Raw genomic sequence first — 15,450 nt, 5'->3', positions numbered from 1 at the left:
CATAATGTATCTCCCAATACTTTTGCTCGCTTGAAAAGTAGGTGGCTTCAAACAAACAGTTTTAAAATAGAAAATTGTTTTTGTGTGCATAATTTTTTGCATATGTTTTTTTTGTTATTTTTATTATTATTATATCTGTTATTATTTCTTCTTTGCGTACGTAGGTTGTATTGGACAGTCACATGGTCTCGGTGGTGTGAGAGTTGAGCGTTGCGATTGTGACATGCGCACTGGGCGCTGTTGTTCACAGTTTGTTATGACAAGCGCAGGCCTTCATCTGTATTAGGAGTTTCCTTCTTTTTCCTTTTTCTTTTTTTTTAATTTTCTTTTTAAAGAGGCGAAGTGACGATGGAGGGCATGGACCTGGATGTGGACCAGGAGCTCACGCAGAAATTTAGTTGCATGGGCACAACAGACAAAGACATCCTCATCTCGGAGTTCCAGAGGCTGCTCGGCTTTCAGCTTAACCCCGCCGGATGCGCCTTCTTTCTGGACATGACCAACTGGTGAGCTCGAGGACTGGGCTGGCCTGTTCATCGGGGCTTCGTGTTAGCCACTGCACGCTTGCTAGCTCAGATTACATTTGCGGATATTATACGAAATACTCTCGGGGAATATCCATTCATTTGCATGTAGCGTGCGTCAGTTCGAATGCTATGCTATGATAATTATTAATACAATAAGTGTACCTGGAAGTGAGGCCACGGACGCAAACTTTCACATAGGAATTTAGATAAATATTAATCCTGGTCTAGTGACTTGATTACACTTTTAGGCTGCAATTAGCTGAACGAATAGAAAATACGATCGTTTCCCCGTCTGTATTCGTTTCCACGTGTTTTATTATTTCATTCACCTCAGAGGTGACTGTTCAACTCGCAAAACTGAACATAGTCGCTGACTCCCAAGATGCCAATTTAGCGTGGAAACACACCATTAATCCACGTAAGAAAAGCTGTTCAAGAGTCATGTATTATGTAACCTGGCAGCAAACCCGAAGCGTGTCGCAAACCAGGACGAAATATCATTTCATGTTACTAGACGATCTATATATACAGTGCACCGAATGTGAAAGGTAGTACTAGAATCCACCGTCGACTCTGCAATGGGGCCAAATTCTGTTCCACGCTTTTCTGGCGTGCCAGTATTCCGCTGTGAGATCGCACAAGTCACGTGACGACGTGTAAGCGCTCCTCGCAACCGGTTTGCTAAAAATAAAATCTGTTGCTTTATGGATGACGGGCGCGTCACGTGAAAACACCCACTCACGCATTTAGTGGACTGAAATATGGCACGACTATTCAACGGTTAAAATCTAAATTTGACTGTTCAGAATTAATATTGTGGATACTAACATCTTTGCGTCTATTAGTTAATTAATTGCATTTTGAATCATTGGAGTTTTCATTCAATGCAGTTCTGCTTCGTCAAATCAGAAATGTCATTTTGTCTGGGGAAAATGACGTAACTTTTGTCTAGAAATCAGTTGGAAATATCCACCAGTGAATGATGGATATGCTCAACGGAATTGTAAGAATCTGTAACTCCAGGTTTAGCCCTTCCTTTGCAGCCACTGCCCCAAGCGGGGTTCCATTGCTGTAGTTCAAAGGTATCAAACCTTGGGACATCTTTTTATGTCAACCGCGAAGGCAAATCATGTAGACATAATGTTTTCCTGAAATTTGCCTTCACTTTTAATAGCACAGTGATGAGATACTGCGCTGCGAGATTTTTTGGGGTTTGGGGTTGGCTTTTGAAACCATCCATTCTCCAAACCTCTTATGCTCACATGGGTCGAATAGCTATTAAATTGACATGAAAAACAATAATGCTAATCGATATTGTGTATCCACCTCCAGTATGTCTCCTTTCTGTTTCAGGAATTTACAAGCAGCCATTGGCGCCTACTATGACTTTGAGAGTCCTAATATCAGTGCGCCCTGCATGTCCCTGGTGAAAGATGTGACTATTGGTGAAGGTGAATCAGTTCCACCTGACACACGCTTCACCAAGACTTGGAGGATACACAACACAGGTAGAGCTCAAACAACAGTCATTTGTCCACCACATATATTATCTTGTATAAAAGTTTTGGGGACCACCTGATTTAAAATAGGGTTTACCGTTTATTTTGTAGCTCTGACGGTTTTCTCTGTGGAATATCTTGGAGCGTACCACATGCATAAAATGAAGTTTGGAGTAATGGAGTCAAAAGTGATTGTGTGCATAAACGATTGAAATCTACCTGTGTGGAAAAAGTACCCACTTTTTAAATCATTTAATTTTCACTGACCACTGATTACCGCCACACCTGAATAGACCCTGTCTGACAAAATGAATTAAGCCAAACGATCTCAAAAAGTAACTACAAAATGCCATGATCAAGAAATTCAAGAACAGATGAGAATTAAAGTAAATGATCAGTCTTGAACGTGTTTCAAAGACATTTCTAAAGGTTTAGGTCTTCGGTGACACATGGTGAGAGCCCTTATCCATAAAAGTATGGAAGAATCGTAAACAAAGCTGGCCCACAAAAATTACCCAAGAGCAGAGCGATGGCGACTCATCCAGGAAGTCACAGGACGACATCTTAAAAACTCCTGGCCACCTTCGCCTAAGTTAAGGTCAGAGTCTATGACTCAACAATGAGGAAGATAAAGGCTCATTTTACTTGTGTTAAACACATCGGAATGATTCCCAAGACAAAATTTTCTATGTACTGGCAATGCAAAAGTCAAAACTTTTAGGACCTTTAGATGTCTGGGGAGGTGAAAATAATTTCTTGCCCAAAAGGGGTGCTGCTTATGTAATTGTTACCTGGAATACCAGAATTTGTGTCAAATATTTTATTTTTTTCTTCTTGTCCAATACAATACAGTACAACTTTATTGATACAGCGTATTCCCCAACAGCACTTTACATATGTTGTAATATAGAAGAACAGTAAATTAGAACACAAATTAAAACACATAAACAGTAGGTACCAGAAGAACAGCCTAACAGCGAGTCTCATGTTAAGTCAAAAGCCAAAGAATAAAAATGTCTTCGAACGAGTTTTAAAAGTGGACAGAGAAGGGGCTTGCCGAACATTTACTGGAAGGTCATCTCCATAGGCTCAGTTTACTCCTCGGCACTTCTAGAAGCATTTGGTGTGTAGGAAATCTGCGGCGAGGCCATTTGAAGATTTAAAGACAAAGCGGTGTATCTTAAAATGAAGTGAAGAGAACCAAAATTGGGGTTATGTGCTCCGTTTTCCGAGCTCCAGTTAAAAGGCGAGTAGCAGCGTTTTGGACCCGTTGGAGACGCTTGAGGGAGGACTGGCTGACTCCAAAGTAATGTGCATTACAGTAATCTAGCAGAGATGTAACAAAAGCATGGATTACTGTTTCTAAGTGCTGTTGAGAAGGAAAGGGCTTCATAAAATAAATAAATAAATAAAAAAGAAAGGGCTTCACCTTAGCTTGTGCAGTTTGGTAGCAGGCGCCACACAAATGTAACGTAGCGTAAGCGTTGCATTCATGTTGTCCTGTCTTCTAGGTTCAGAGTCTTGGCCTCCTGGAGTTTGCCTGAAGTATGTCGGAGGAGATCAGTTTGGTCATGTAAACATGGTAACGGTACGGTCCCTAGCACCTCAGGAAATGACGGACGTGAGTGTGCCTATGCAGAGCCCAGTGTCTCCTGGGATGTACCAGGGCCAGTGGAGAATGTGTACAGCAACAGGACTTTACTTTGGAGGTATGTTGAACTATAAAAACAAAATGCATAGACATTATCACGTTTTAGCATTTTTGGCTTATTTTAAAATTCCGATGTAAAGATGGATATTTTAAAAGCATTACGACAGCCATCGCCACAAGGCATCAATCCTGATGCATTGAATCCGAAGCCATTATGGGCAATTCCGGTTTTATAATAATAATAATAAAATTGATATTAATACATTAATAATAATAACAAAACTTATTATTATTATTGTGTGGTCGTTATTATGTGGTCATCATTATTAATAATAATAATAATAAGTTTTGTTATTATTATTAATGTATTAATATCAATTTTATTATTATTATTATTATTAACATTAATGTTAATATTAATATTATTTACTCAAGATCATAGTTCTGTTTTTACACAATAGTTCCGTTCTTTAATCCACCCCATATATATATTTTTTTTAATACAGATATTATTTGGGTCATCCTGAGCGTGGAGGTCGGCGGCCTTCTCGGTGTCACACAGCAGCTTTCATCCTTCCAAGCAGAGTTCAACACCCAACCTCATCGCAACGTCGAGGGAAATTACAACCCCTTCGCCTCACCAGAGAGAGGCAAATGGCCAAACAGCAACACCAGCCTCCACCATGACAGCAGCCATAAAGTCTCAGAGGAACACTGGCAGGGAAGCCCGAACCAGCTGCAGCAAGATCAGAATGGACTTTCACACAACTCTGTGGACATAGTAGCAAACAGTCTCCAAAGCAATCTGTCAATAGTCTCTTATAATCAGGTAAGGTGTCACAAGGCCCGCAGAAATATTTTTGATTGGCATTGTCAGACAGGTTTTGTGCACTGTAACATTTAAGCGCAGAGAAAATATTGTCGCTGTCTGCTAGAATGATAATGTAATGATTTGTTAGAGAATGAAGCGCATCAGCCACAGAGGCAAGTTTGCTTTCTGATTAAATATCCGTTCCAGTGCTTTGTCAGCTCATCGTAGTTGCATCACTCATGGCTGTTAGACCACAGAAAACGGAGTTTGGGAGGAAGATGTAACCACGGTCGTTTGTGTAATATGAAAGCCTTTGTGCTCAATCGCGGACTTTGATGTGCACGACTGGTGGCGATGACGCGTGCGGAATGTTTTAATCAAAGACGGCGTAATTAATTTCTTTCATTTTGCATGCTAAATTACAAAATGAACATGACTTTTTTGACGATGTCGATATTGGTGCACAATGGTGTATGATGACAAATTTGAAAAATGTTGCATTTGATGGAGGGAGAGGGAGAGATGGGAAGAGAGAGAGAGGAAGAGATGGGAAGAGAGAGAGTGTGAGTGTGAGAGAGAGTGAGAGAGAGAGTGAGTGAGAGAGTGAGAGAGAGAGTGAGAGTCCAATTGAATAGCCGTATACAAATCTGGATGTGTACTAAAAGCTGGATTGAGTCCCTCTCACATCGGAATTGAAAATCCTTGCTCTGTGTATTCAATGTTCTCTAACTCTTTTTCTTCTTTACAGGGTTTACAGGAGCCATCCCCCTTTGGTCACTCGTGAATCTTGGGACTTGTTCTAGAGAAGCTGCAGTAACAAATGCCTCTGGAGCCTAACACATCAATGAGAGATGGAAGAGGTTTTATCAGTCGCTGCAGAAAAGTTTAATCAATTTATGCAAAGCGGCTGTACCCTGCAGCGCCACTCTTGAGCAGCAGAGGTCTTTGACGTTGGATTCCACCAACATACCACAGTCACTGTATGCTCACATGAATGCTAAGTTAAAAAGTAGCGCATTTGAGTGGTAATTTTTTTTTCATACAATTTAGTTGTCAGAGTGCAAAGTTGCGTGTATTTGTGAAGTTGTGTGTATTCTCGTGAGTGCGTGTACAAGATGAAAGAGAAACTTTGGAGAAAAAGCCATTTATTTTGCCAAGTTATTCTTCGCTTTTTGCTCCACCTGCCCAATGCATGGATCGAGTGGGTTTTTGGAAAGTTTCTCTTTAGCTAAGACAAATAATGTGGTCATGACAGAAAACGCGTCTTATTTTTATAATACATGGAGAAATCCTCCAGAAAATATGAGAATCTTAAGCCCGATATTGTCCTTGTAGCACCTCTTTTACACCCCCCCCCAAACGAGTCATTCATTAAATTTAAGCAATAGTTTCTGAAATTGAATGCACTACAATGATCCTCCACTAGAGGGTGTTAAGTTCAATCGCTGATTGAAGCGGCTCTTGCTTCAATTATTCTTTCACACAGTCTATATCTGCATTATTCAACCATATTATATTTGTAGAAAACACCGTGTGATGTCATAAAGTCAAACCCAAACCGGTTTTACCGTATGTTATTAAGTTGGATGTCAAGAGTAATTTCAAATGGCTAAAATGAGAAAGTACTATAAAATTACTACTAAATACTTTTGATGCAATATAGAGATCATTAGGGCGCAACTTCATTTTCTTCTGAAGTATTCAGTTTACCTTACATGTATAATTTGTGGAATGTGGGAGGAACTACAGAGAATTATGTGGAGATCAGACAGAAAAAAAGGCTGAGATTCAAACTCACAACCTCTGACTGAGGTGGATGTGTTCATGAGTAACCACACGCTTCACCGTGCTGCCTTGGAAACAACCCGTATTATTTACGTCAACATATATGCTGTTTTAAAGTCAACACAATTCTAGTCATGTCTCCATTAGCTAAAGTATTGCATGATTGTGATTCCCAAGTGATGGCACCAATTAATCCATTATATCACTGGACTGCAGTTAATATGAACTGCAAATGCCTAATTGTAAAAATCCAATCAGTTTTCAAGCTCATTTCATTTTACAGCGCTTGCACACTGTTTTTTTTTTTTAATTTGAATGTATTTGATGAATGTAGAGAAGGAAAACATTTGTTAAAATGAATTAGCCCAAAGAGTATACTTTTTTGTTTGTGTTGGACATTATTGTGCTTCTTTGGTTTACTTTGCTGGATCCAAACATCACCAATCCCTGAGTGACTTAAGAACTGACACATTGGTGGTTGTCTCGTTTTTTTTTTTTTTTTTTTCTTGCTGCACATTTAGTAGCACTGGACTGGCTGATCTATGCACTGAGTAACGTGACCTCCTAAGGTGTGTGTGCGTGCGCGTGCTTGAGTTTCTTCCCACAGTTGAGTTCCAAAGGGCTAGTTGACCTGAGAGTGTCAATTACAGCCATTTTAAAGAGAACTTTGACTGGTGAACATCTTCATTGGAACTGTAACTTGCAAACCCCAAAACGAGGGTGAACTTTGACAACACCAGCTTAACACCGAAGCATGCCACAAAGACGAAACTAATTCTCGCGAGGGGGCAAAGAGCAACACTTGAAGTTGCTCTCGGTCGTGACTCGTCGAAAGCAACGCGTGTTTATCTTTGAGGTTTCCAATGATGAATCGTACAACAGCATGTTTGTGAATGAGGGAGTGTTCAAAGCTTTTTCTCTTGTAAGTTTGATGAATGTTTGTATGAATAAATTATCACTATAAATTTCAGGCTTTTTTTTCTTGTTTATAGCAAAAAAAAACGTAGAACACGGATACACCTTGCCATGAATACTCAAATTAAGGCATCATGTTAGCCTTATGTGAGCTAACTATAAATGTATTTTGGTGTTCTTGGGTCATTTGAAAGACACACTTTCATAGATGGGCGCGTCTACATTTTCGTGCAGGGGCAAGACCGTTTGGCAATTTGCCAGATCTATGTAGTGGCGCAGGTCATGTAATGCGATTTTGGTGATTTAATCCAGGCATATTGAATTTAATTCATAAATTAAACAACGATGTATGTTTATTGAGTCATTGTAGAAATTAATTAATTACATTATTATTATGTTAAATTTTTTAAAAGCGCCTCCGCAAGTGGAGCTCTTGCAGTTGCTTACAAATGTGCCAAGTTCACGGTGATATCTGTCACCAAGTCTGTTATCCTTGCTCCATGTAGACCGTGCACCTCACCTGCTCTGAATTTAAAGGGAATGAGTTGAGCCACTTCCATTGGCCCGGAATCAAGTTGTCTTGTAGTGTTCACTCCCACAACGGCGCCAACGCCCATTTCTCACAGCTTTATTGCGGAGTCAGGTGGCCGCTGCTGTTCAAGTTTTGAAAGGAAGAAAAGATTTGATTCGACATAGAGGTGATCAAAGGTGGTGGGAGCTTTTATGACGTGGCACACGGGCCATTTCTGCCTTGTTCGGCTCATTGAAACCGGAGTGAGAAATGTCTTACCTGCAGTAAACGTTTGGAAAAGCTTTACAGGGAGAGAAAGTTTCGGCTTCAAATTGAGAAGAAGACGGCAACTTGTTATCAGATCTCTTTTCCCATCTATGTATTGCAAGGAGGAGTCATGTTACATGCTTGCCTGGAGGCCTACTGGTCTGCTTGGGGCTTCTTTCAACAGCTCCTCGCCGACAGCACGACAAGCTTCCTGAAGAAACGCTTGCTTGTTGTTCTGAGCAGCGTGAGAGAAATGTTGAGGCTACTAGATCTCTTTTGATGTGCAAACATGGTCAAAAATATATATATATGGGGTGTGGGCTAATTTAAGCATCGCTTTCGATAAATTCAGCACGGTTTAGCTAAAGCAAACATTGACACAACTTTTTTTTCCTCGCTCCGGCACGACTTGCTGATCTTTGTTGTTTGCCTTTCTAATGACGGTCTTCAAGTTTTCTAAACAACTCATCAGAATACTTATATAGGTTTCATTTTTTTTTTCATGTTATTCTACCAATACGAGATACGTTATGCAATAACCAACCTGGCTAAGTAGAATATCTCTCAGACCTGAATTTTTATTTTTTTTATTTCCTCATTTGTCGAGTTGCCTGGTCGGCTAACAAATGTTTCACTCAAACTTTGTGATGCATGTTGGTACTACGCTGACAATGCACAACTGAAAATATGATGCAGCATTTTTTTGATTTGTCAACCTAATCAATCCAAAATATTTCAAATGAATGAGACCTACAGTATGTGTCGGTACCATCGCACCCGATTTCCTATTTGGATTTATTTACAGTGCCAGTCAAAAGTTTGGAAACAACTTGAAATTGACATGGTTTCAAACATATTAGGAGGTCTAGAAACTCAAGCTAATGCTGATATGTGCAAAGCTGTTATCTGGGCAGAAGAATCGAAATGTTTTTGATTACATTTTTTGGGGGCTTATCAAATGATTGCATGAATATTGCTACATAATGTGAATGACTTAATTATTCACCTATAATTCATTTTAAATGATGGGGGGGGGAAAATCACTGAATTTCCAGACTTTTCACTGGTACTCTCCGTAATAGCAATTTTACAAAGTCTGCTTTAACGTGCAGATATGAAACGGTTGATCCTAAACTAGGCTACTAGAATACCTCTTTCACAGTTGGGACTATTTTGGTTCCGAAATTGACTTTATACTTGCATCAAGTGATTTGAGGTTCGTTGGGCTTTGCGTCTTTTTAATAACAATTAAATCCAGTTTGCGCCTTTCTTAACAAAGCTGTTCGTCTACTTCACTAACTCTTCCCAAAATGATTATTGCATAAGTTTTGACCAAATAGGCCCCGCCCTCATTGGGTCACACCTCGTTTTTCACAACTGGGATGTCAAATTAGAAATTGGGCACTTTTCTCCTGTTGGCCAGGTATCAAACGAGGCGTCTGAGGGGTCGTAGTGCACTGAAGCAAAACAGCTCTGAATCAACAACCATCTTTGTTTGACATTGAGCTCATTTTTTTACCTTGAGGCAAGTGAGTTTGAGAGCTCCAGACAGGCGCAAAAACATTTTAAGGGAGGACACGAGCAAAGTGAAGCAGATGCAACAGGAGAGGAAACTGTTCCCCGCTGGCGCCCATTTTGAGCCAACGGATAAGGTAAGAAATTCCCAATGCAATGAATGTCATTTAATCCATTGTACAGTTGATTTCAAATATGCTGCGGTGCAAAACTGTGTTTAAAAGAAATAAATAAATGCATTTGATTATATGCATTAATTCAGCTGCAGCTGTTGTGTAATGCACTATATAAATAAAATTGTATTTTATTGCATTCATGAAACATACATTGCAGAAGCGCTTTATAGAATTGTCATATTTGCATTTGATGTTATTCTTTCACTGTTGTTTCACATCTGCAAGTTAACCTAAAAATCAGAGGTCACCAATCTTTTGGCATACTGCTTAATCTACGCACTTTTATGCATCGAGATTTGATTTTTTTGGTCCCAAGATATTTGGGATGCTATTTGCTGTATCGATTTGTGCACTGTAAAAAAAAAAGAAAAAATCACAATTTTTGTGTACTTTTTTTATTTTTATTTATTTGGTCTAAAAATGTCATTTAAGTTGAAATTTATTATAGTGACATTTGTGGCAACAATGTTATCTAGCACAACAAAACGTGCAAATTCTTCGCTCCAAAACAATTTGCGGAGTTGTTTTTAGTTGTATCTTTAAGTTGAGGGTCAATTAGTTGTGTAAACTCTCATTTCTTTGTTGAAAATTTTCACATTCGCAAAACTTAAAATACACACACACACACACTTCGACATTGTTTATTTTGGAGGAAGGACTATCTAGAAGAGCAAGTTTTTGCTGCAACCAATCTTTGGAACGGGAGTCAGTGGTGCATCGAGCAATTTAGGTCAACTGAGCTAAACTCTTTTTTTTTTTTTTTTTTTTTTTTTAAATACACCACTTTAAAACAACAATGGCTGAATACAAAGTGGAGTAAGAATCAGTCATGCAATAACAACATTTAAAGCAGAACATTAATAACACAAAATAATATGTGCAATAAATTTCTAATCAATTAATAGTTATTAACCAATAAATGAATAAAATGATTAATTAATTAATCAATCAATTAATACTAACGCATAGAAAAAGAAGAAAAAATATGGCAAAATCAATTCTCGTTCATCCATGCCAATTTATTCTCAGTGCATTGAGTCGATTGCAACGGAACTGGTTTGGTTCGACACATCTAAGCATCAAGCATGTCATGAAAATAAACTGCTTTTCTTTTTCAGCCTTTCATGAAGCTGAGGATGGGAAGTTCAGATCACACCGGACGTTCATCTCTCTGCATAAGCCCCCCATATGACGGGGGTGGGATTCACTGGATGGAGGAGACAGAGGATATCAAACCTTCCCAAAGCCTGTTGGACCTCCCCGAGCTTAGCTGGCCTGGAGTCGACCCTCACATTTATGATGGGTTATCAAGAGACGAACTGAGGATGGCAGAGGTTGCTGCTTTTCCTGTTCAAGATCTGGGGAGTCCAGAGCCAAGCCCACCAATCCTCAGCTCAGCTCAGAACCCTCCCATTGATGCGCAGGGTAAAGCAGAGGAATACTGTCTGGAACAGGTCCAGTCGATGGTGCTGGGAGAAGTTCTGAGCGATGTCAAGAAAGCTTGCAAGCTGCTCAACATTGTTCCAGGTACAATTACTGGTTTCATGGAGCAATTAAATAGCAATTGGTTTCACTTCAAACATTGCACTGCTCTTGCTATCAATATGCACACATGTCTGATGAGCCCGTGGGACCTGCACACCTTGTGCAAACAGATCATCACACCTTGTTTTTTAACTGACAGTATTAAAAATCTTTCACCGTGACGCTGATTGTTTGCTGTGTCAAAGCACAGAGTGTACGAGACATAACCAGTCATACAAATCATGTTGGTGCATTTTGTTTCGTGGCACCATTTTGAATTTTTTCATGTGGTAGGCCCTCCAGCCACTGCGAGTTGAACTCAAGTCGACTCAAGTCAATGTCTTAATCATTTAAAATTGGATTTAACATGAACTTTAAGACTTGAGACTCGACATGGACTTGGGAGTAAAAGACTCGGTAGGGACTTGACCTGATGGCTTGGTGTTTGGATTAAAGATCCCATTTAAATTCAATTAGGCTTCGCAGTAATGTAACATGTCACTGTCATGATTGGATGATTTGCCTGCCAATCCGTCAAGAAGCTCAACCTTTCATTCACGACTCATAACACCATAACTTCTGTTTTCTTCTTATTGAAGTTCAAGAAGTTTAATGCCAGACATGCTTTGATTTCCTCCAGACAGGAAAAAAAAGTGGCCTTTAACTCATTCACTGTCAGCCCAGATAAAATGAATGTACTTTTTGGCGTCTATATCCGTCAATGGCAGCAAATTCGTTAAGGAGAAAGCGTCCTTTTTGCTTAGTGGGACATTGATCTGACTGTCATCCGCATTGCAGTGAAAGGAAATAACAAGCTTTCTTAAGATTGAACCCAGGGGCAGAAAATGCAATGAAAACAGGAGGGGCCCTAAAATTGAACCCTGTGGAACACCATATGTCAGTGGGGCGGAGAGAGACTCAAAACAACCAAGCCGAATGCCGAATCCCGCTGAGTGGCCAACAATTGTGTTTGCAAAGCCAGCGGATGTTGGATTCTCGGCAGGTTTCTTTCAAGGTCGCAAATGTTCACTAAACGGTTGCCAGACACTCACCTGTACTTTTCTTGTTGAATTGAAAAAAATAACATTTCAATAGACTGACATTTGCCAGGAGGATGTCATGGAAAAACTCGCTATGTGCTATGACGCATCTAAAAACCTGAATGGGAAGCCTAGATGATGTCAAAAAGTTTTCATCTGAATTACTACGTCGTACAAACATAAATAGATATAATCCGCTTTTTTTCGACTTTAGCATTGAGCATTTATATATTCGAAAGTTGCATGAAGGAAATATTTATTCAGCTATTTTTTGTCTTATGATGTCATGCATCAACTATCATGCTCACAATCCCATCGTTTATTTCTCATTTTGGAAAAATGACACTATGATGGCATTTGTCATGAACTCTGGGCGCAATTTTAGTAGATATTCTTGATTTATTTTCCTCCGCAGAACCGTTGGAGTGGAGCTGCGTGCACGTTTACAAGTGGCTGCTGTGGACGGAGCACTTGTACCGACTGCCACAGATGAGCGTGCTCTTCAAGGAGCTGAGTGGAAGAGACTTGTGTTCCATGACCGAGGCGGACTTCAGAGAACGGTCCTCGCAGTTTGGAGACATGCTATATGCTCATCTCGACGTCTGGAGATCTGGTAAGAATTGACAAAGGCGGGAACCTTGCTTCAGCGTGGAGGAAGATGTTTGATGAATTTTGGGTTGTTTTTCTATTAGCTGCAGCATTGAAGGACCATTGGCCACGAGAAGAATTTAAATTTGGTAAATTGATTTACAACAATGATTGAACTTGAATGATAACGCTATGAATGAAATGTCTTAGCATCTACCTCAACCTTTTTTTTTTTTTTTTTACATATCATTAGCAAATGACAGTTCTTGTTGCAAATGCCCCAGCCAGCCCATCCACTTGTGGCAGTTCCTTCGGGAGCTGCTCCTCAAGCCGCATAACTACAGTCGCTGTATCCGCTGGATCAACAAAGAGAAGGGTGAGGAATACAGAACTAGCGTACAGTATTTCAACTTGTTTGATTTGTGATGAGACCAAATTACTGAGACAAAGAGAAAAAATGTATTATTAAATGATTGAAAATTACATTTGATGAAGATCTGGTCCGGTTTGCGTGATCTAAAAACTTTAGATGTCTATTTTTCTCCAATTCCATACATCATAAAAATATTTTACAGTAGTTGTAAGTATAGGGCTGGGTAATAAGATCTAAAATAACATTCTTCTTTTTTTACCAAAATGCTGTGTTCAATTTAAATATGCACAGAAGAGTCCAACATTTTGATAAATCACTGGTTTTGCAATCAATAAAGCACGATTGACTCCAAACAGTATGAAAATAATTCCGCTGATGTTGTCTTTGTCTTTGTATTGGGAAGTAAACTCGCTAGTATTTTTTTTTTTTTAATATTCTTTAAAGCGGTCAGAAAAGTGTGAACATGACAACACTGACTTTCAATTTCTAAATCAGCTCCTTTAGTGCAGACAATGATGTGAGCAAGTATGCACTTTCAAGTATGCAAGCAGGAAAAAATATATATCCATTAAATCTTTTAAGCTATAAACTGGCATCAATCAATAAAAATGATTAATTGCCCCAGCGATGAAATATCTTTTTTCAGTTTTTGAGCCATCTTGAAGCCTTGTTTCCCCATCACTACCTTTCCATGTCATAGGACTTGCTGAAAAAAAAAGGGTAATTTTCAACCTATTAGGGTGGTATCGCCTAGATCCCGTGTGGGCAAACTTTTTGATTGGTCGGCCACAATGGGTTCTAAAATTTGACAGAGGGGCCGGAACAGCAGCACATGGATGCTGTGTTTTGGTAACCTGACTTCATCTGAGAAAAAAAAAATTAAAAAAATTAAATCAAAACTAACAAAATATCTGTCTTAGACTACGCCTCCTAGTGGGGACACATCAGAATTACAGGTAATATGAAACATGAATCAGGTTTATTTATTTAATTTTTTCAAGTTCGGCGGGCCTGAATAAAATGTTCAAGGGGCCGCATGTGCCCTCCGGACCGTATTTTTCCCATGTCTGGCCTAAATTAATAATTACCTTTGAATGTGAGTGGAACTGAGCTCCGTGCAGCAAGTGCTAGAAGCTGGGACTGGGCATGATAAAATACATTCATACTTGTGTGGGGTTTTAAATCATTAAATATGTTGTCACTTATGCAAGAAAGGCAGTTTGCCGCCAAAAGTTTGCAGGTTGTAGAAAAAAAAAATCTAAACAGGAAGTAGAAGTTGTATAATGGTTCCATACAACCAGGCACTCACCAATGTGACAAATTCTCCCCTCTCTGTCCATAGGGATTTTCAAAATAGAAGATTCAGCTCATGTGGCCAGGCTGTGGGGCATCAGAAAGAACCGTCCAGCAATGAACTACGACAAACTGAGTCGATCGATACGTCAGTACTACAAGAAGGGCATCATACGAAAGCCGGATGTGTCACGCAGACTGGTCTACCAGTTTGTTAACCCCATATAAGTGAGCTGTTTGCTGCATCAGGAGTTCAACAAGCTATGTGCTGGACATACAAGAACTTGTAATCTCCCTGATGTACTTGATCTTGAAATTAACTTTTATAGACTGCCTACTAAAATGTGCACTTCTGCCTATTATAAGCTCACGCACAAAAAAAAAAATCATTGTTTTATTGTTTTATGCACACTGCACATCGTTTAGTATTAGAGGCTGTAAAATGAATTGAGTTTCTCTCTTCAAACCAGATGGAAGATTTAAATATGAAAACCTAAAAAAAATTCTTCTTCTCAAAGATTGACATTGGTCTCTTTGCAAACTTTGGGTAAGACCACCTCATGTGCAAATTGATATTCACCATGTTCTCATAAATCAAGTGGCTTCATGTAGTTGGTCTCATTATTCGTCGATTTACTGCAAAAGGGTTACAAAAAATAGTGCAAAATCTTTGTGTTATTTATGACAATTTCAAATTTTGGTACAGATTTTAGTAAGTGTCATGGAAGTTGTCCCACATGATTTGCTTTGGAACGCTACATTCAATGATGGGGCAGGCCGGGCCTTGAGTTTGACACCTGCGCCTTCCAGGTCTAATCTATCATTTAATCATTGTCCTGCAATAAAAATTGTATTAATAAGAGTTGGAATGAGTGAGGAATCCATCCAAAAGATGTCATTTGAGTACTTAGAATTTGTGATGGCAAAATGAAGCTTCATGAATCACTTGAGATTTTTTTTTACTCCTCTACATGA

The 15,450-nt window shown here is 39.3% G+C and overlaps 2 protein-coding genes across 2 annotated transcripts; both read left to right on the top strand.

Moving 5' to 3' along the window:
* The first annotated feature begins 76 nt into the window (after positions 1 to 76).
* Positions 77 to 7,238, top strand: LOC148339725 (protein ILRUN-like). The gene is made up of 5 exons (XM_088292223.1): positions 77 to 506; positions 1,881 to 2,035; positions 3,538 to 3,735; positions 4,184 to 4,506; positions 5,237 to 7,238. Exons 1-5 carry the CDS (start codon positions 349 to 351, stop codon positions 5,270 to 5,272), a joined length of 870 nt encoding a protein of 289 aa, XP_088148349.1. The 5' UTR covers positions 77 to 348; the 3' UTR covers positions 5,273 to 7,238.
* A 2,154-nt stretch (positions 7,239 to 9,392) lies between these two features.
* Positions 9,393 to 15,450, top strand: LOC148339724 (SAM pointed domain-containing Ets transcription factor-like). Its single transcript, XM_088289370.1, has 6 exons — positions 9,393 to 9,618; positions 10,776 to 11,184; positions 12,637 to 12,834; positions 12,914 to 12,958; positions 13,063 to 13,185; positions 14,525 to 15,450. The coding sequence occupies exons 1-6, from the start codon at positions 9,562 to 9,564 to the stop codon at positions 14,701 to 14,703; spliced, it is 1,011 nt and encodes a 336-aa protein (XP_088145496.1). The 5' UTR covers positions 9,393 to 9,561; the 3' UTR covers positions 14,704 to 15,450.

This window comes from Idiotropiscis lumnitzeri, chromosome 3 (genome assembly GCF_059441095.1).
Source record: "Idiotropiscis lumnitzeri isolate Australia: NSW breed Sydney's pygmy pipehorse chromosome 3, RoL_Ilum_1.0, whole genome shotgun sequence".
Taxonomy (NCBI): domain Eukaryota; kingdom Metazoa; phylum Chordata; class Actinopteri; order Syngnathiformes; family Syngnathidae; genus Idiotropiscis; species Idiotropiscis lumnitzeri.
Note: the sequence above shows the minus strand (reverse complement) of the source record. Positions and strands in the feature narration are given on the sequence as shown.

Coding starts and splice junctions, on each gene's coding strand:
- LOC148339724 (XM_088289370.1), top strand. CDS start 9,562: ATGCAACAGGAGAGGAAACTGTTCCCCGCTGGCGCCCATTTTGAGCCA. Junction 11,185..12,636: donor GCTGCTCAACATTGTTCCAG/GTACAATTACTG, acceptor TTTCCTCCGCAG/AACCGTTGGAGTGGAGCTGC. Junction 12,959..13,062: donor ACGAGAAGAATTTAAATTTG/GTAAATTGATTT, acceptor ACATATCATTAG/CAAATGACAGTTCTTGTTGC.
- LOC148339725 (XM_088292223.1), top strand. CDS start 349: ATGGAGGGCATGGACCTGGATGTGGACCAGGAGCTCACGCAGAAATTT. Junction 2,036..3,537: donor TTGGAGGATACACAACACAG/GTAGAGCTCAAA, acceptor CCTGTCTTCTAG/GTTCAGAGTCTTGGCCTCCT. Junction 3,736..4,183: donor AACAGGACTTTACTTTGGAG/GTATGTTGAACT, acceptor TTTTTAATACAG/ATATTATTTGGGTCATCCTG.